Source organism: Canis lupus, chromosome 3 (assembly GCF_003254725.2).
Source record: "Canis lupus dingo isolate Sandy chromosome 3, ASM325472v2, whole genome shotgun sequence".
Lineage (NCBI taxonomy): Eukaryota > Metazoa > Chordata > Mammalia > Carnivora > Canidae > Canis > Canis lupus.
The window spans coordinates 73,380,967-73,402,838 of record NC_064245.1 but is presented as its reverse complement, the minus strand read 5'-3'; the positions used below and the strand labels follow the sequence as shown (position 1 = coordinate 73,402,838).

Below are 21,872 nucleotides of genomic sequence, written 5' to 3'. Positions count from 1 at the left end.
AAAATACATTTTGTTTCACACTACCATTATCTTTTAACCCATTCCATCTGTCTTAGAGTATTGTCTCCCCAGTTTTGAACCTGGCAAATTCAGCATCCCTGAAACTTACTCAAAAGTCATCTCTGGAAAACTTTCCCATTTCCATTCCCATCTCCTAGCCACCTTTCCCTCCCTCCCTCGCCCCCCCCCCACCTTCTAACTGTCCATTCCATTCTCAGCATCTTTACTGTGCATAATTTGTGTATGATTGTATTAGAGCATGAAGCACTCTATTGTTATTGTTATTTACTCCTCCATCTCCTATAGTAGATTACAGTCTTGAATAATCTGGTCTGACATTTTGTTCCTTATACCTAGCATGGTACCTGGAACATAACCTGAAGTGTGTAATCTTATTGAAGAATGTTATGGGGGGGATCCCTGGGTGGCGCAGCGGTTTGGCGCCTGCCTTTGGCCTGGGGCGCGATCCTGGAGACCCGGGATCGAATCCCACGTCGGGCTCCCGGTGCATGGAGCCTGCTTCTCCCTCTGCCTATGTCTCTGCCTCTCTCTCTCTCTCTCTCTGTGACTATCATAAATAAATAAAAATAAAAAAAAAATGTTATGGTACCACTTAGATGCAATGGTATTTTAATCGCCCGCAAGAAGAGGATGTGTTAGTCTATCAACTAGCATTTTTCTAAAGTTGGTTTAAAACAAAGCAGCAATATTTTAAAATATTTTGTTGGTTTCCATTTTTAGGTACATATCCAGAATCTGGAAAAACAGAGATCATGTTGTTTTCTATAAAAATATGCAGCTGATTGAAAAAAAAAATTATGCCTCTTTACTACTCCTTTATGATTTAGAACAAATCATTTCCCTGTGCCTCAATCTTTTAATCTACAGAATGATAAAGCCTAGATTAACTACTGTTTTTGTTATTTTAACTTATTTTATAATACTTCCTGATGCAAAATATAATTGTTTCTTTAGGGAGGAACTGTTTGAATGTTTTATGAGTTACATCTTGTATCTTGAAAATTTCAAAGAGTTAAAATTTTCTTTCTAAAAAAAAGCTTTATTTATATTTAGAATTCCAGTTGCTCAGGCTACTTTTAAGCCACTTGTTGGCAAACATTTTTGGCAGTAGAATCTTTCTTTCAAATGAAACCTTGCAAAAACCTCAATACTTAATGCAAATGGAAATTCAAGTTTATTCTGAACCTATCTTAAATTCATTGTAAGTTCAAGTTTGTAGCATGGATTTATTATAAAAATCAATGTAGAAGACCACATCTGTTTTAAAGAACATCTATATTATTTCTATGTCTTGTTTTTCTTGTTCAGTTTAAAGAAAATCCTGATTCACAGCTAAGTAGCTGGAAATGAGAACAGTTGCTTTAACTACTAGAGCAATTTAATTGGAATCTTGGGAAACTTTTCAGTTAAATTGTTGAGGTAGTTTGAAAGTAGTAGAAATTTTTTTCTAAGTTAAATCTCAATATCACCAACGCCTGCATCCTTGATCATAATTTTAAGTCAGGCAAGACTAAATCTTATTTTAAAGCACATCATACAATACAATTTGATGCAATCTCCAATTTGACGTAATATTTTTCTTTTTACTGTAATAGATACTGTCATGGAGAAAAAAGATGAGTTCTGAATTTTGCATGGCATTTAATTGAGCTAGGTGAAAATTATTTTGAAACTTATTAAAACTTGAATTTCAGAGGAACCTGGGTAGCTTAGTCATTTAGACATTGGACTCTTGATTTCCACTCACGTTGTGATCTCAGGGGCATGGGATCGAGCCCCATAATGGACCCTGGGTTGAGTGTGGAGCCTGCTTGAGATTCTCTTTCTCCCATCTCCCTCTGCCACTCCCCCCTCACTTACGTGTGAGCGTAACATGCACTTTCTCTCTCTAACCCCCCCCCCAACTTGAATTTCAAATACACCATTTTTGGGACCTCCTCAAATAATCCACAGAATCCTATTATTAGAAAACAATTTGAGGGATGCCTGGATGGCTCAGTGGGTTAAGCATCTGCCATCATCTCAAGTCATGATTCCAAGGTCCTGGGATCAAGCCCCACATCTGTCAGGCTCCCTGCTCAATGGAGAGCCTGCTTCCTCCCCTCTCTCTGCCTACCACTCCCGCTGCTTGTGCTCTTTCTCTGTCAAATAAATAAATTCTTAAGAAAAAAAAGAAATTTGAAAACCATTGCTTGAGATAGTATTTCTTTAGAAAATGTTATTGATACATTTTACCCCTTAACATTAGCTCAATATGCATGTTGTTTGTACAACTTTAAGATCTAAAAATGCCATTTTCTAAAAGAATACAGAGACAGAATTCATTTTTTTCTCTTAAACATTTAACACCATGTTTACCATGTAGAAGGCACTGTTCAGACTATTTTAAATTTGGTCATCAATAATCCTATGAAGCAGAGCTTAGAGATGTTTTGGATGATAAAATTCAAGCGGGCGGAGATTAAATAACTTGTCCACAGTCAGGATTAGTAAGTGTGAGAACCAAAATTCAAATCCTGAGACTGTGGCTCCACCCCTTAACCCCTGTTATACACCACTTTACACAGTCAAGACTCATGTGTTCACTGTGAAGAGGAGGTGGTGCCTTGAATCCTAGTGTGTGTGTGTGTGCACATGTGTGTACATGGTTTTTTAGTTATATTTTCTAATTGCTGATGTCTTCTGAAATTCTGTGATCCATATTCAGACAATTAATCTACCAAGTGTTAGTTAACACAAGCAAGTAGTTTTTGATGGATAAATAATTTTAACAAAGTTGCAAATAAATTTCAGTTTCCATACTATTAATACAACGTTTAGAATAAGATATTGCTACAGCCATATGTTGCTGTCTAAGATATGGTCATCTTCTCACTTAAGAACCAATTTAAGTAGCATAGTATACTTTACATTATGAATTAAAATTAACAAATGTCTTAAAGATACCATATATATATAAATATGTAAATGTAAATACTGAGAGTTTTAATTGGCAGACATTTGGTATAGTTCAAATTTTATTTCTTAAGGTAAAAAATATAGTTAAATATTAATTAATGTATATGTAAGTTCAGAATGTGAGGACTTTTAAATAAGCAATGATCTGAATTTATTATTCTTTTGAAAAAACTATTAGAAAAATATAGTATTTTATATATTTCAAGTTGAGTAAAGGACTTAAATTAATGCAGTATATTGATTAGTAATGAATTAAAATTTATCTACTAGGCAACACTTAGGACATTAACATGCTGTATTCATTTTAGATAACTTACAGTATCCTTCTCTGCAGTAATTTAAATTAATGAAGAATCACTATTCAGTTGTAATAAATATTAATTTATATACCACTGTTTCAAGCAATTCTTTTATTCTCATATTTCACTACTGCAAGAACATCTCAGGTGACTGCTCACAGTACAGTACAACTGTTCATTACTCTAACTGCGTCCTGGTTCTGCTTCTGACCCTGTATAAGCCTCTTAATCTCCACGAGCCTGTTTCTTCACCCATGAAACAGGAATATAAATCACTTCTCATAGCATCATTGAGGTGATTAAATTAATACAGGTAAAATGTCTAGCCTATGGTATGTGCAGGGAAGGCTAGTTTCTTTCCTTTATAACCTAGTCCTATTTTAGTTATTTAAGAAATAAGTCATGGTATATTTAGATACCACATTTTCCCTATTCCAAGACACATTTTATACCTCTAAAATTGTGATGCATGTTTTTAATCAGTGGTGACTTGTCAGAAATAGTTGTCATTGCTTTCATGTGAGTTTGTTCTCTTTTATGTATAGACAGAGTGATAAGAGTGATATGTATATGATATATACATATGACATATACATATGATATATATATAGACATATACATATGTCATATAACTTTGGTAGCATATCTTCTGTCTTGATGGCACGTAAATTGACAGTGTGTTTTATAATCTGTGGCACCTCGAATTCGATGAAATACTCTGAGAATAATCTCTGCCTTAATCTTAATAATGGCACTATTTTTTTTTATTATTTTATTTATTCTTATAGACTTTATGCAGTTGGTGGTCGTGATGGAAGTTCTTGCCTCAAATCAGTAGAATGTTTTGATCCTCATACTAATAAATGGACGCTCTGTGCACAAATGTCCAAAAGGAGAGGGGGAGTAGGAGTAACTACCTGGAATGGATTGCTGTATGCTATTGGAGGACACGATGCTCCTGCATCCAACTTGACTTCCAGACTCTCAGACTGTGTGGAGAGGTAATTTCCTGTGAAGGGAAACTTTGCCTGACACTTCTAGACAGATTAATGACTTCTTAATGAACATCTTCCACATGCAAGGCAGTTCTTCACAGCTTGGTAAACACTGGGTTGTCTGCTCTGGCCATCTCTTGGTCTATCTCCTAACAGTCTACTCAGATTCTCTCTCATAATACTGCCTAGAATATTACCTTACAATTGATTATATAATTTATTAATTGAGTCATATGACAAATATTTGTTGTGTGCATATTTTATACTGGATACTGTACCTGACAAGAAAAGGAAAGGAGCTTGATGAATTTCAGAGAGAAGGCATAGGTGCTGGAGGCTAAATAAGAAGTGAAAAGGAGAACATTTCTAACACGTTTTGATAAAACGAAATACTATGAAATACTAAAATAAAATAAAAAACTAATATGGCTTAAAAGGTTATACAAGTCATCCAAACTGGCTTCATGAAACTCAAGTCGGGGGCCAGGTAAAGAGCCTAACATCAATGGACAATTTGGATAATAGTTCAGGCTCCCATCTGTTATCTTTAGTCCAGTTCAAAGAATGGAGAAAATTGAATGGAGTTAGGATATAGAGTCAACGAGAGCATGTACAAACCCTCCAAAGCAGGAAGGAAATGGTTCATTCAGAAAACCAAAAGGCAGCTAGTGTGTCTGGAGAACAGAGTGAGGGAAACAGTGGCAGGAAAGGAGGCGGACTAGAGTAGAGATGGGGACAAATCACGAAGAGTCCTAAGGATTCTGGATTTTAAAGAGCAATGGGAAGTTAGTAAGCATTCACGTGTGTGCGTGTTGTTTAATTATACATGATTGGAAGAGAGGTAAAAAGTGAAATCTAAGTTTGATGACAATGAGTGCTTTCTGCAAAATTATAAGGAGGGTTAGTTTGTTGTCTTTTGAAAAAGCTGGAAAGTTATACCAGCATTTCATCTGTGTTAGGGAGAAAGTAATCCAGTCTATACTTGCTGCATGTTATATTCCAGGAAAGGAATATGAATGTCTTTGTATACTTTATCCTGTAAATTACAGGTCCACTGCAGTAGTACACCCAATGAAAAATTGTTCATTGTACAAGAACTATTAGAAACAGGGATCCCTGGGTGGCGCAGCGGTTTGGCGCCTGCCTTTGGCCCAGGGCGCGATCCTGGAGACCTGGGATCGAATCCCACGTTGGGCTCCCGGTGCATGGAGCCTGCTTCATGCAGCCTCTTCTGCCTCTCTCTCTCTCTCTGTGTGACTATCATAAATAAATTTTAAAAAAATAAAAAAAAAGAACTATTAGAAGCAATATAGGTCACTTTAGCATGAAGTATCTGCTCATAGATAGACAATTTTGGGCTGTTCTAGTTAATATATTTCATGAGAGGAACAAGGTTCAAAAGTGGACAGCTGTAATGATTGTGTCTGTGAGCCATCTTACGTAAGTTTCACGTATTGATTTCCTCAGATTTTCAGTAGGCAATCGAAAAATCTTAAAGCAGTTTTCAATATTTACTTTAGCTCTTTTGAATATGTTAAGTGTTATGGATTTATTAAGTGAATCTATTAATATTGTAAGTTAAAAGTGTGCAGGAAAATATTGATATTTTTTCTAAAATACATTCAAATGTACTTTAGATAGCAGTAATAAGATAAAAGGTAGGCTTAAAGAATGAAACTATTTGTATTTGCTGAAAGAAAAAAATATTAAAGTTTACATGGAAAGAAAACGTTAAGTTAAATAAAAAAAACATGTCCTGAAATACCCTCTCAAGCCCTGAGAATAAAAAGTGAAATATTTAGAAGATCAAATACAAACCAAATTGTTAATAGTGGTTACCACTTGACTCTGTAATTAAAGTTGGAAGGAAATGAGGCTAGCTATTGCATTTTTTATATATTTTTGTAATCTTTGAACTTTTGTTAAAGGAACGCATTCTTTGCCAATAGGAAAAAATTGTAATAAATGAACCCATCTTTAAGATGACATTTATTGAGTGCTTACCGTGCATTTGCTAGGTGGTGAGTAGTATTTTCACCAATAAAGAAATTAAGATGTAACAATTTTAAGTAACTTTCCAATACCACAGAGTGAGTAACTGGAAGAATAAGGACTCGAGATTCTTCAGCTCAAATCTAAACCCATTATCTAACCATTTTGCATACTGCCTCTCCCAGGTGTTTCTGAATATGTAGGTATTCTTTTATTGAGGTGTAATTGACATATAACATTATATTCATCTAAGTGTATAACAATGATTTGACATTTGTATATATTGAAAAATGAGTACAGTAAGTCTAGTTAACATCCATCACCATATATAGTTACAATTTTTGTGTGTGATGAGAGCTTTTAAGTTCTACTTTCTTAGCAACTTTCAAATATACAGTACAGTATTATTAACTATATCACAATGCTATACATTACATCCTCATAACTAATGTATTTTATAACTAGAAATTTGTCCCTTTTGATGCCCATCCCCCATTTCACCCCACCTCTGGCAACCACCAATCTATGAGCTTAGGGTTTTTTTTGTCTTAGAATCCACATATAAGTGAGATCATAGGTATTTGTTTTCTTTGGCTTATTTCATTTAGCATAATACCCTCAAGATCCATCCATGTTGTTGAAGTGGCAAGATTTCATTCGTTTTTATGGGCAAACAATATTCTGGTTGTGTGTGTGTGTGTGTGTGTTCTATATGTACCACATTTTCTTTACCCATTCAGCCATTGATGAACACTTAGGTTTCCATGTCTTGGCTACTGTAAATAATGCTACAGTGAAAATGGGGGTAAGTATATCTTTTCGAATTAGTGTTTTCATTTTCATTTTCTTTATATAAATACCCAGAAATAGAATTACTGGATCATATAGTATTTCTATTTTTAATTTTTTCACGAATCTCCATACTGTTTTTTTTTCTTTAAGATTTTATTTATTTATTTGAAAGAGGAGAGTGAGCACGAGCTGGAGGGAAGGGCAGAGGGAGAGGGGAAGCAGACTCCCTGCTAAGCAGGGAGCCCTATATGGGGCTTGATCCAGGACCCTGTGATCATGACCTGAGCTGAAGGCAGATGCTTAGTGGACTGAGCCACCCAGGTACCTCTCCATACTGTTTTCTATAGCAGTTGCAGTAATTCACATTACCAACAGTACACGAGGGTTCCCTTTTCTTCACATCTTCACCAACACTTATTATCTTTCTGATAACAGCCATTGTGGTTTTGATTTACATTTTCTTGATGATTAGTGATGTTTTCGTGTACTTATTGGCTATCTATATGTCTTCTTTGGAAAAACGTCTATTGAGACCCTCTGCCCAGTTTTTAATTGGTTTATATGAGGGTTTGGAGGGGGTCATTGAGTTGTATAATTCTTTATATCTTCTAGATATTAACCCCTTATCAAATACAGGATTTGAGAATGTTTTTTTCCCATTCCATAGGTTGCCATTTCATTTTGTTGATGATTTCCTTTACTATGCAGAAGATTTTTAGTTTGACGTCCCATTTGTTTATTTTTACTTTTATTGCATTTACTTTTTGGTGTCAAATCCAAAAAATCATTGCCAAGACCAGTGTCAAGAAGTTTACCCCCTATGTTTTCTTCTAGGAGTTTTATGATATAGGTCTTACATGCAAATCTTTCATTCATAAACTATTTTTACATAAAAATATTGTGAGGACAATGTCAGCTCCAGTTCTAAAATTTTCTTTCAGATATGATCCCAAAACAGATATGTGGACTGCAGTGGCATCTATGAGCATCAGCAGAGATGCAGTAGGGGTCTGTTTACTTGGTGATAAATTATATGCTGTTGGAGGCTATGATGGACAAACTTATCTTAATACAGTGGAGGCTTATGATCCCCAGACAAATGAGTGGACCCAGGTATGGCATTTCATTTTTCATTATTACACTTCTCTGTTTTTATTAAAACAATTCATTTGGTAAAAAGATCCTCTTAATTTTGTCCAATATCAACATAAGCATGATAAAATCACCTCTTGATAAACATATGGAAACAAGGAATGTTTAATTTTATAACATAATTAAAATCCAAAATTATCTTTAAAGTATAAATTACTGCTCAGAGGAATTATTAATAGTTTTGATCTGCCACCATTTGCTGGGAATTGATGAGATGTTCTAGTATAGATAGAGTAGATAGGACCACAAGAGAACTATGGCAAAGGGAGGGCAGATTGTGGAAAATAAGAAACAAAGATAGAAATCAGAAAAATGTGAATCACTTACGCATACATGAGCAATAATGTTTGAAATATTCAAGCCAGTGATATATGGGAGCAGACCAAGTGTCTGGTCATCACCTAACAAAGATGGCAACTTTAAATTTCATTAAGAAGTAAGAAACTTGACCTGGTAAGCTTATAAACAGAAGACATTCAGCTGTGTCTATTTCCAGAGAGCTTAGCACTTCTAAGAATGATCTTTTGAGATCTTTGTTTCCATCATTACCAAGAAAAGAATTAGGAATTTTTCATGCCAATTCGGTATCTGGCACCTGAAAGACACTCAGATGTTTAATTGAGCCAAGGTTTTCCTACATACAAGGAGAAATGGTAAGTACTATCAAGAAAGTGAAACTTAAAAGAATCCCCGCTACCACAGAATTTAGCTACTTAGGTAGGTATAATCTGCATGTGTAAGGGTAGAACCCACAATGTAGAACAGTTGGTAGGAAGTACGCTATTGTATAGGCATTGAGTGGTGTAGGAAATCAAGGAGAAAAAAATACAATGGCTGTTAAGAGTGCTTTAGTGAGAAGAAGTTGAATTTAAGCTAATCCTTAATGAATTCAAAATCCAATTCAAAAGGGCAGAAAGAGGTGGGAAATTGTGTGAGAAAACACAAAAGAAATGTCACTGAAGCAGAAATATGCAAGATATGTTTAAGAAGGATGGCTGGTTATAGGGATACTTGCTTAATAAGAGCAGAAGTTCTTATTGGAGAACAAGTTTGGGGTCAGGTTGGAAATCTTTGAAGGCCATGCTTCAAGAATTTGATAGTGGGAAACGGTCGAGACTTTTAACCAGGAGAGTGATGCACTAATAGAAAGTTCACGTGGCAGTTGGAAACAGGATAAATTGGGTTAGGGGCAGGGGAAGCAAAGACTGGATAAAAATAAAACATTTAGAAGAAGCACTTGTAGGGCTTGAGTATCAACTCTATAGGTGGATTCAAGAGATATTACCAAGTCCTATCTATTCTTTCTACACTTACTGGGTAGGATTGAAGGTTCAACTTCTGAAGAAAATAGCAAATAAAAGACCAGAGAGTGGCTTAGATAAAATAATGGAATAGAGCATTTAGAGAGAGGAGACAAGGTTTCAACAGTATAAGGATGAATGAAGCTAAGTTGCCATTCATGAAGTTATAAGAACCTTTGAGGATGTGCTAGAAGAAGCCACTATATAGGGTGAAAAATAAAGAGAAAAATAAGTAAATGCATGAGCTAGAGGGGCATACAATTTTCAAATAATGATGATAATAGAAAGTTAACATCTGTTGAACACATTTTATGGACCAGGCTCTATTGGATGAGGAATCTGAGATGCAGAGAGGTTAAATAGTTGACCCAAGTCACACAGTAAGTCAATGTTGAAGTTAGAAATTTGAGCCATAGGTCTTTTTCACAATAGAGGTGAAAACAGAGTAGAGATTTCAGATGCTAAAAAGAGAGCAACAATGAAGGGTTCTTTCCTGAAAGAAAAGCAGGAAACCAAATTGAGAGCAAATTCTGGTTTTCCTCAAGCTGGAGGAAAGATCTCTTCCAAGGCTGGAGGAAAAGATGAGAATATGAGTATATTGTGTATTTACTTATAGAAGGGACAGGGTATTTTTAAATGAGGAGGATAGAAAAAGGGACTTTATGTGACCCTTGATCCTGTTTCTTAAGTTTAAGTGGGGTCACTGGGATCAGAAGAGATCATTTGAGATTTTAAATCAGAGCTACAGAATTTCATTAGAAATTGTGTGATTGGGGCACCCAGGTGACTCACTAGGTTAAGTAGCTGACTCTTGGTTTCAGCTCAGGTCATGATCTCAGGGTCGTGAGAAGGAGCCCAACGTCAGACTCTGCCCTCAGCAGGAAGTCTGCTTGAGATTTTCTGTCCTCCTCTCCCTCTGCACCCCCTCCCTAATATAAATAAATCATTTTAAAAAGAAGAAATGATGTGATTTTCTACCATCAGCCTCTCACCATGGCAATGTGAATGATAACCAAGGAGCCCAAAAAGAGATGTAAGAATCTCTTTTCCTGAGCTGTATTTGACATACATATGCTCTTAGCCTAGTTTTAAGGAAATCTTTTGGCCTGTTTTTGAGACTTGTTATTATAGGTAACAGATGCTTTATGCTGAATCACTCTCTTATCAAAATTAATGATCTGTGACCACATATCCATTTTGTTTGCATGCCACCTCTATTACTATTTGTAAGCACTTAAATTTGAACTTATAACTGTAGAATCTGGAAAACGAATGTTTTCCATTTAGTGTTCTAACAAATGGACAGGAGGACGTTTGTTCAGGGAATGAGATTATAAAGTCCAAAGCAATCACCCACCCTGCTACCTTGACCCAAAGCAGAGGTGACTGCATTGTATTTAGTAAATATGCTAAGCTGAACTTTCTAGCTGGTTGTCATGGCAACATCAACTCTTTACAGTATAAAGACTTCAGGTCTTCAGTGTTTTAAGAAAAGCTGCTAATTACAGACAGACATTTTGATTGAAATGACTTAGAGGTTACTCCTGAAATACTGTAAATAGGTACGGTTTTAAAGTAGGTGATTTGATTGTTCAAGGAGATAGAACAGTGATCAAAACACCTGATTCAGATAGAGAACAACTGAGTATATTCTGACAGCTGACATCAGGTGTGTTCTTAAAATCCACTTGCTGGTCTAGAAAGGTTGGGAGAGAGGCCAAACTGATTAGGGAGGCATTTCAGTATCCCGTATTTGACAAAAACACTTTATTACATGCCCCCACATATAAAAGTACAAAAGAAATTTTCTCAGTGCTTTGGATTAGTCACTTCTTCCCTAAATACTATTGTTTTAATTCTTGGGTCTTACTGTGCTCAAAGAAGTAATCCTTTAAAAGCTATCCTTGTCCACACTTTTAGTTTCCAGTGTCTAGGGTACTCAAAAAAAAAAAAAAAAAAAAAAAAGTAGGTGAAAGATTATTCCTTATCCATAAACTAAGATTATATTCCTTTCCCTAGCACCCTGCACTTCTGTCTCATCGTCATAGAGTTCATTCACCAAGTTTGTTTTTACTCCTAGGGAGTTGGAGTAGTATTTATTATTTATTTACTGTGCTAAAAAATAGTAAAATGGGTTTAGACTTTCCAGCCATGCACAGAGAAGGCAGTCAGTAAATGTGAAATTACTGGTTCCCCTGGAATAAGCAGCCAGGCATGCAGCATATCTGGTGTGTTCTGAGATATCTGTTCCAGGGCCTCTCTAGATAATACTTGATGTTCTCACCACATTGGTTACAAAGTTAAAGTGTTCAGCATTTCCTCATTATCCATATCCTGCATCATTTTGGCCAAATAAAGTGTTTCAGGTAGAATAAGTCCTGAGCAATTTTCTTTTACAATTACCTTTAAAGAAAAGGGAATACTGCATAATAATGTGATATACCCGAACAATTTAGTCTGTGGAACTTTAACATCAGCAGGGGGCTTGGAAGAAGGGCCCTGGCCCAGCCCACAGTAAGGGTGGGGGAGCAGTTTGTCAGCAGCTCTTTGACAAGTACATACTCTTTCAGTATTTGACCTACTGGTATGGTTTTATCAACATCTGTACCTATAAACCCAACAAATATGTCTTTTTTGTTTTTGTTTTTGTTTTAGGTTGCTCCACTGTGCCTAGGAAGAGCTGGGGCTTGCGTTGTAACTGTCAAATTATAACATAATGCTTTGTTTTCTAAATGAAGATATTGTCTTCCTTATGAATTTAGTAAAATTATTCTACTACCAATGGATACATTTTTAGTAAATTTGCAATGCCACATTCCTGGGCACAGGGTGCCCAATCTCAAAGTGAAGATGGTAAAACAAGGGAGGAACAAGTGGATGAACCAGGATTAAATCCTCCATTTCTTAGGAATTCATTTCTCAGCAAATCAAAACTACAGCTGGTGGATTGTGAACATATGTTCCTGATGTAACATATGAGGGAGGACAAATGCATTGCTCCTAAATGCAATGTGGTATTAGCTGGGAATTTCATTTATTAATAATCAACCACATTTTACTCACGTTATCCAGATTTCTTTTACTACAGTGCACATACACCAGATGACACTTTTAATGTTTGCTTTGTAACTTTATCATACATTAGTTGCAGTAATTCTTATTCGTTTGTTTAACTGCAACTACAACTTTAATGACATACTAAACACTATGCTAATATTTAGTTTTTTCAGAAATAGCTGCATTATATACACTTTGTGGATTTTATTTCTAAATTGACTTAGTCTAATGAATGAAGAAAAATGAGAGTTAAAACAATAATGACCAATTGAAAACAAAATGATCTTTGAGGTCTTTTAAAATATTCACCCAGTTATATTTAGGATTCCTAAGAGCTACGTGTTATGATATTCTCAAATTAGAATTGAAACATGGAAGAAAAAAAAAAAAGAAACATGGTGTTTTGCATTAAATTTAAGATATGCAAATTTATGTAGAGTAAATAAATGTTATATACCCTATAATGTTCTTTTGCCTAAGTAATAATTATATGGATTTGTTTTCCTTTATATTATAAAAGATGTCTTGATTTTGTCGTTTGATATTAACAAAACTCTTCAGATACTCTTATGTTCTCTTGTCTGGATTTGCCTCCCTTGCTTTGTTTCTCACATTTTGCTGCTGTTAGTAACCTTTTGTGCTTCTTTGTAATCAAACAGTTTGAGGGGAATGGGTTTATTGAATTTTGAAAAATAAGTTTAAAGTGTTTATTACCCAAAGTTTTGTACATTTGTAAACGCCAATTACACATGTGAATGTTAATACTCTCAGTGAATTGTTTATTGTCTGCAAAAAACTCATTGGGCAGTAACATTTTATGATAAATCCTTTAAGATATTAAAGTCATTAACTTATGTCTTACTATAAAAATGAGCATAATCTAAATTCCCATCTTTTAAAATACACTGCTGTGGTTGATGTGATTTACATTTTATATCAAGGTAGACTCATTTTAGTTGATTTCTCTAAAAAATTAAACCAAGCTCTTTTTGGGGGTGCAGAGGGAGCCGATTTTGAATGCTCTTAAAATGTTTCTTCCTTGGAAACCAAGAAACTGAGTACTTCCATTCCCAAAACAAACCTTGTGGTCGTTTTATTGGTGTGGCCACAAAGAAAATAATAGTGATAGTGAAAATAATTCAATAATTAATGTTTTATCTATTCATTATATTATGGATATAAATTCAATTGTATTCATGACAAGGAGGGATCAGCCTTAGAGTATATTTATGTACCTAGGAGAAGAGAAAGCAAAAGATCTAAGAAACAAAACAAAACAATCAAAAGCAGAACTGTGTTAGTACATCATCGCTTTCCTAAGAGGCATAGGCCTGCAATTTGAAAGGAAGTACTTATAGTTGTGATTATTCCTTTGAACACTCACCATCCACTCTCTGATTACCTGTGGCCCATGGTGGAGGCCAGACTCATTTTAAAAGAACTGATTCTCCTCTCTGAGGACCTTCCTTTCCTTTATGGGATTCATGAATAGTGCCTTTGATTTTTCTACCCTGAGAGAGAGCCTTTTTAATACAGTTTTGTACAGTTGACCCTTGAACAACACAGGGTTTAGGGGTGCCAACTCCCTGCACAGCAAAAAATCTGCATACAACTTTGACTCCCTCAAAACTTAACTACTGATAGCTTACCGTTGACCAAGAAGCCTTAATAATACAAACGGATGGCTAACACACATTTTGTATATTGCATGTATTATATACTGTATTCTTAAAGAATGCTACAGAAAAGAAAATGTTATATAAAAAATCATAAGGAAGAGAAAAATACATGTACAGTACTATATTGATCAAAAAAATCCTCATATAAGTGGACCCGTACCATTCAAACCCATGTTGCTCAAAGGTCAACTATAGTCAAGAGGACCTGCTTTCCTGAATACCAATTAAGAGAACCATTTCTTTTCTAGTGACAGAACACTTGCCAAAACATTCATTCTTCTCCTAGTCTGGGGTCTTATAAATCTAGAGGAAAATATGACTCTTTTTTGTACCCATCATCCAACATTGCTGCCTTTTACTTGCTTTTTCATTGATGATTATGTCTAGATGTTCTTTATTTTAACCTCAATTACTGATACCTTATAAAAATAATGTTTGTTAATACTGAATGCTTATTATGAATTAAGAACTAAGTTTTTTGCACGCATTAATGCACTTAACCATCACAACAGCCTTATGAGGTAGGTTCTATTATTATTCTCATTCTTACAGGTAAGGAGACTGAGGCACAGAGAAGTTACCCTATGCTCACAAATAGCAAGTAAGTGGTAGGACAGGAATTTGAATGCAGGCACTCTGCATGAGAGTCCATACTCATTTCTTTCTCTAGGTAGAAAAAGAGAGGTTTCATTTTAATAAATGAACAATCATTTATTTTAACAAAAAGAAAATGAAAAAAGTTTATGCTTTTTAGAAGTAAAATTTATACTGGTCATACTCCTCTCAGAAAATTTTGGTTCTTTAGCCTCGTGGGGAAATTTTGTTTAAATCTCATGGAATTTTACATACAATTTGCTTTAGAAAGGTAAATGTAAGAAAACGTGTATATACTTCACATTTTATAAATATTAGATAAATTGCATGGCATTTTGGATGACTGAACCATAAACAAATTTACTTATCAAAAAGGCTTTATTGCCAAAAAAATTAGATAACCTAGATGAAATGGGCAAATTCCTAGAAACACAAAATACCAAAACTGACTCAAAAAGAAATAAAAAGTCTGAACAGACCTAAAACAAGTAAAGTGATTGAATCAATAATCAAAATCTCCCAACAAAGAAGGTACAGCAGCAGGTGGATTCACTAGTGAATTCTACCAAACATTTAAAGAGAAGTTAACAGCAATTCTTCTTAAACTCGTCCAAAAAAAAAAAAAATAGGAGGAACACTTCCTAATTTATTCAATAAGACTAGCATTACTTTGATACCAAGCCAGACAAAGAGTATACACTATGACAAAGTAATATTTATTGTAGGAATACAAGGATGTTTCACCATATGAAAATCAATCAATGTAATATATCACATTAGTAGCATGAAGGAATCAACAGCTAGAAGAAACTAGGACAATGACTTGAAAACAAAGCTCTTTATTATAAGAAGAATGAAGGGAGATATGAACAACATGATCATCTCAATTGATAAGAAAAATAATTTGACAAAATCCAACACCCTTTCATGTTAAAAAAACATTCCACAAACTAGGGAGAAATGGAATTTCCTCAAACTATTGAAAGGCATTCGTGAAAAACCCACAGTTAACAACATACTAAATGGTGAAAGATTGAAAACTATCTCTTTAAGATCAGGAAAAAGCCCTCTTAACCACTGCTAGTCAACATTGCACCAGAAGTTCTAGCAAGAGCAGTTAGGCAAGAAAAAGAAATAAAAGGAATCTCAATTAGGAAGAAGTAAGACTGTAGCTGACATGATCCTATATATTAAAAATTCTAAAGAATTCATACACACACACACAACAAAACTTGAGAGCTAATAAATTCAGTAATGTTACAAGATACAAGATCAACACACAAATGTCTATACAAAAAAAAAAAAAAAACAACAACAAATGTCTATACAAGACAAGAAGGAAATTTTTAAAAATCCAAGAAGGAAATTTTAAAAAACAAGCCCATTTATAGTAGCATCACAAAGAATAAAGTACTTGGTAATAAATTTAACTGAGGAAGTGCAAGGCTTACACAATGAAAAGTGCAAAGCATTGCTGAGATAAAGATCTAAATAAATGGAAAGACATCCCACGTTCATGGATTAGAAGACTTATTGTTTAGATGACTTTAGTCTCCAAAGTAGTCTACAGATTCAGTGCAATCCCTATCAAAAATCCAATGGCCCTTTTTTTGCAGAAATGGAAAAGCTAAAAAAAAAAAAAAAAGAAATGGAAAAGCTAATCCTAAAATTCATATGAGACTGCAAGTGACCCAAAGAGCTAAAATAATCTTTAAAAAAACAAAGTTAAAGGACTCCCATTTCCTGACTTCAAAATGTATTACAAAGCTACAGTGATTAAAAACTGGTATGAGGATAAATACATAGACCAGTATTATGAAATACAAAGTCCAGAAATAAACTATGGTCAATACACTATGAGCAAATGATTTTCAACAAGGGTACCAAGACTGTTCAATAAAGAATGGTCTCAAAAAAAAAAAAAAAAAAGAATAGTCTCTTCACCAAATGGTGCTGAAACAACATTATTCATGTGGAAAAGAATGAAATTGGACACTTAATTCACAAATGTATAAATTTTAACCCAAAATAAATCAAAGATCTACATATAAGAGATAAAACCATAAAACTCTGAAGAGAAAATATAGGCATAAATCTTCATGACCTTGGATTTGGCAATGGTTTCACATATTTTATACTAAAAGCATAAGGCAACAAAAAATAGATAAGTTGGACTTCATCAAAATTAAAAGCTTCTATGCATCACAGAACACTATCAAGAAAGTGAAAAGACAAAAAAAAATGAAAAGACAGCCCACAGAATGAGAAAACATTTGCAAATCATGTAAGATTCTATCCAAAATAAGTAAAAAAAACCCTACACTCAACAACAAACAGCTAAACAACCCATTTAAAAATGAGCAAAGTACTTGAATAGACATTTCTCCAATGAAGGTAAGTGGTCAACAAGCACATGAACAGATGCTCAACATAATTACTCATTAGGGAAGTGCAATCAAAACCATACTTTGATACCATTTAAAATCCACTAGGGTGACTATAATTTTTAAAACAGAAAATAAGTGTTGGAGAGAATGTGGAGAAATTGGAACTTTTGTACATTGCTTGTGGGATGGTTAAATGGTATAGGTATAGTGGAAAACAATTTGGTGGATCCTCAATAAATTAAACATAGAATTGCCATGTGACCAAGCAATTCCACCCTTGGGTATATATATATACTCCCACTAAAATAAGAAACCCTGAAAATAGATGTTCAAACAAAAATTTCCACAAAAATATTCATAGCAACATTATTTATAGTAGCCAAAAGGTAGAAACAACCTAAATGTCCATCAGCTGATGAATAAACAAATTGTGGTGCATAACATAATATTTTTCAGCCATAAAAAGAAGTACAGATACATACGACAACACTGAACCTTGAAAACATTATGCTAAGTAAAATAAGCCAGACATGAAAGACCACTTATTGTATCTTCCATTTATATGAAATATACAAGATAGGCAAATTTGTGGAACCAGGCAAAATGTGAAAGGAAGAGGGAGTGGGGGATGACTGCTTAATGAGTAAGGAGTTTCCTTTCAGGGTGATAAAAATGTTCTGGAACTAGAGATGATTACACAACATGGGAAGGTACTGACTGCCACTTATGACAAATTTTATGTATATTTTACAACAATAAAAACCTTAATAGGTACATTTAATATTGTTATTTCAATGCATAACAATGGGCATTCTCTCTGTATTATTAGGATTGAAACTCTGCATTTATATTCATCCCAAAAGAGATTTTTTCTAAATGTAATCTACAAGTAAATGGATTTTTTTAAAGTCTGAGAGAAAATCTCTTTAGATTGTAATTCTAGTCTAAGAGTGAGAAATGATGACAAAGAGGAAATTTTGATTGGAAGCTCTTTAGCAATGCCTGGTATACAACAGGCATTCCATTAATGTTAAAAGTACAAGTAAGTATCTTTTCATAAACTCTGTATAATGCTTGAAATTGTGGGCAGCCCCGGTGGTACAGCAGTTTAGTGCCACCTGCAGCCCGGGGTGTGATCCTGGAGACTAGGGATCGAGTCCCAAGTTGGGCTCCCTGCATGGAGCCTGCTTCTCCCTCTGCCTGTGTCTCTGCCTCTCTCTGTGTGTCTCTATGAATAAATAAAATAATAAATCTTTAAAAAAAAATTGTTATGCTATCTTAACTGTTATTGAGGAACAAATATTCAGTAAAATGACATTTTACTCTGGATTATAAATTTCCCTGTAATATTTTTATTCTATTTCATTTTTTAATTGGAGTAAAAAAATCAAATGCCATGAAAAATTAAAGCCTACTTTTGGCATTTTCATCCTTCTCAATCTCAGATACCTTCCATGATTTATAAAAATGGACCAATTCCCCTATCAGAGACTCTGAAACTTAAGAATATACCATGTTTGTTTTGTATCTTCTCCTGGGCCTGAGCAACTCTGGCATTTTGTGAATCTCTTGAAGAAATGCAGTATTGATTGATGTAGGTATGAACATCATGACTAGCATTTACTCTACCCTATTTTCCCCCAGCCCTGGGTAATTATTTCCTTTGGCTAATGAGACATATCTAAGGGGTGAAGCCAAGGAAGCATGAGAACCATGTTCAGTGCATTCCATCTTTGCCCAAGCTGAAATTGGTTCAATTCGGTGACATTTCTTTGTGGATAGTACACATATATTTAATTGATATATTTTTAAATAGTTCTATATTGTTGAATGAATGCTACTTATATAATATGTTTCTGCCTAAAAAATAATAGAGACTGGGAAGGCAAACAATGACTCAGTGACCATTTGGTTATACCAGGAGTGGTGGCATGCTCAAGGTATTAAAATTATCGTGACTACACTAGTTTTCAAAACTAGTCAGATTGTTTATTTCTATTTTTCTGAGTGAATTCTACTTGGAAAATCTATGGTCACTTTTTAAGAGAGTACAAACACTCCATTGAAATTGAGAAGTAGAATCAACTAAATTTTTCAAACAGTTTTCTTTAAAGTTATGCATCTTTACAAATCTAAATATATGATAAACTGAGCAGCTCAAAAGAGACTTAGATGGAGTAAAGTTTGTAGAAGGAAAGAGGTCCTTGCTTAGTCGTAGCGGGAGCAATGAGGTTAGAGAGAAGCTGTCATTGAAAGAGCTGTCTGTGTCAGTGACAAGAATAGCTGGGCTGTGTGAGAACTTCAAAGAAAGAAAATGCTAGGTAGTAAGTTTGGCAAAAGCTGACCTACTTACCTGTCTCTGTATTACAAACTCAGTAGCAAAGCTGCAGAAAAGGACTGGGGGTGGGGGGAGCTAATCCAATTGAGAATTCATTTATCTCATAAACTTTCTGATCAATAAGGCATTGAGCAGAGCAGTAGGGAGACTAAAATCTTATACAATCATTGATTATGACACAAAGGATGGAAAGAATGTGAGTTCCTTAAAGGCACATACTGGGGTGTATTTCTGTATCTACTGCAGCACTTAGCATTTTACCCACTGTTGCACCTTCACATAATAGGCTCTTGCTAATTATTGGTTGATGTAAATATGGAATAGACTTGGTCTTTGAGATCAATCACTACGGGGGTATTGAATTATGGGTTTATAGTAACAGATTCTGAAAGAGAATAAAAAGAATTTATGAGATTTCCTTGTTCACATTTTGTTTTTTTTGTTTTTATTTTTTTTTTAATTTTTTATTTATTTATGATAGTCACAGAGAGAGAGAGAGAGAGAGGCAGAGACACAGGGAGAAGCAGGCTCCATGCACCGGGAGCCCAATGTGGGATTCGATCCCGGGTCTCCAGGATCGTGCCCTGGGCCAAAGGCAGGCGCCAAACCGCTGCGCCACCCAAGGATCCCATCCTTGTTCACATTTTGAAAGAGGGTTATGACATTAGGAGAGGGGTAGAAAGCATGAGCCTGGGAGTGAGAAAACTAGAATATGTACAGGAAGGAAGGATAAACCCAAGCTGACTGCTGCATGAGATACATGCAGGCGATGGAGAGAAATGTTGGCTAATTTGTTGTTTTATTCAAATTAAGAATGACAGACGTCATTTCTATCTGCACACGATCTCTAAAATAATATGAAGAAGCTCCAGATGGTTATAACTAACTGCTAGGGATGCAGTCTTCAGGTAGGCCTCCATTATACTCTGTCGACCTGCTCTTGCCCTCTGACCTTGTTTAAGTAGCCATATGGACCACTTTCAGCTAAAATGTATCAACTAAATGGTCTGTTTTCTCTTCTCCCAGCAATATTACAACAATTACAATTTTCTTTTTTTTTTTAAGATTTTATTTATTTATTTAAGAGAGTGAGAGAGAGCAAGAGAGCATGAGCCGTGGTGTGGGGGTGGGGTTTATGGAGGGGAGAGGGAGAAGCAGGCCTCCTCATTGAGCAGGGAGCCTGAAGCTAGGTTATATATTGTTGAGATCATGACCTGAGCCAAAGGCCAATGCATAACCGATTGAGCCTCCCGGAAGCCCCAACAATTACAATTTTCAAATATCATGGACATTTAACTCAATATTTGGGTGGTAGGGAAATTTTGTATTTTCCCTGTTAGATAAATCTTGTGTAAGAAATAGTCTTTGCAAAGATTGTACTAGATGACTGCTCAGGTCCCTTCCAGCTCCAGTATTCATTAACGTAAGTTAATGGAGCTGGAGTCACCCAGGAGTGCCTGGGTGACTCAGTAGGGTCTGCCTTTGGTTCAGGTCACAATCTCAGGGTCCTGAGATCAAGGCCCTGTGTCAAGCTCCCCACTCCGCGAGAGAACTGCTGCTCCCTCTAGCCTGCCACTCCCCCTGATGTGCTCTCTCTGTGTCAAATAAATAAAAATATTTTAAAATGTTTGTTGAATATCATCTGACTATCTCTCAGCACTCCCATCCACCAGATATGATAGTTGGGGATACTATACCAGCCAGAACCAGAATGCTATGAAGTGATCACCCCATTGCTAGCACTGTCTAGTCCAGTGATTCTCAGCCATGGCATCACATCAGGATTACTTGATGAATTTTAAAAAGACTCCTGGTGCCATCTCAGGATGTCAGTCGCAGCCAGAAGTGATCCTAATGTGTAGCCACAATAGAGAACCATTACCTAAGTCAATGTCACATGCTGTGGCTTCACTCCCTTCAGACTATGTCACTGCTTGCCAACTTCTTCACACCAAGGCCCTTGTGCTTGCTATAGTCAGAGTGGTTTTGTCCCCTCAGTAGTCGTGTGTTAAGATCCTATTCCCCAAAAGCTATGGTATTAGTAGGTAGAGCCTTTGGGAAGTGCTTATAAGTCATGAGGGAATAAAGCCTCCTGGATGAGATTAGTGTCTTAAATAAAGGCTCCAAAGAGATCCCTAGATCCTTCTGCCTTGTGAGGATATCCCCAGAAGTCTGCAACCAGAAGAGGGTCCTCACTCACCATGTGGCCCCTGATCTTGAACTTCTAGCCTCCAGAACTATAAGCAATAAATTTCTGTTGTTTATAAATCATCTGGTCTGTGATATTCTCTTTATAGTAGCTGGAAC

General features: G+C 35.4%; 1 protein-coding gene and 1 long non-coding RNA gene across 8 annotated transcripts in view; one reads left to right on the top strand and one right to left on the bottom strand.

Moving 5' to 3' along the window:
* KLHL5 (kelch like family member 5) overlaps positions 1-16,772 on the top strand; it is an 88,398-nt gene extending 71,626 nt beyond the window's left edge. For 6 of the 7 annotated variants that reach the window (XM_025438654.3, XM_035714507.2, XM_025438653.3 and 3 more), the window contains 3 exons: positions 4,067-4,279; positions 7,999-8,170; positions 12,166-13,329. In XM_025438654.3, coding sequence (XP_025294439.1) covers positions 4,067-4,279; positions 7,999-8,170; positions 12,166-12,222 — 442 coding nt within the window. In that variant the 3' untranslated portion in view covers positions 12,223-13,329. Of the gene's footprint in view, positions 1-4,066; positions 4,280-7,998; positions 8,171-12,165 lie in introns of all 7 variants that reach the window. The other variant, XM_025438652.3, reaches the window with a different exon arrangement.
* Positions 1-19,728, bottom strand: part of LOC112654174 (uncharacterized) — a 72,628-nt gene extending 52,900 nt beyond the window's left edge. The window contains exon 1 of the long non-coding RNA XR_003132845.3: positions 19,581-19,728. This is a non-coding gene — a long non-coding RNA (uncharacterized LOC112654174). The remainder of the gene's footprint in view (positions 1-19,580) is intronic.
* Positions 19,729-21,872: the final 2,144 nt, after the last annotated feature.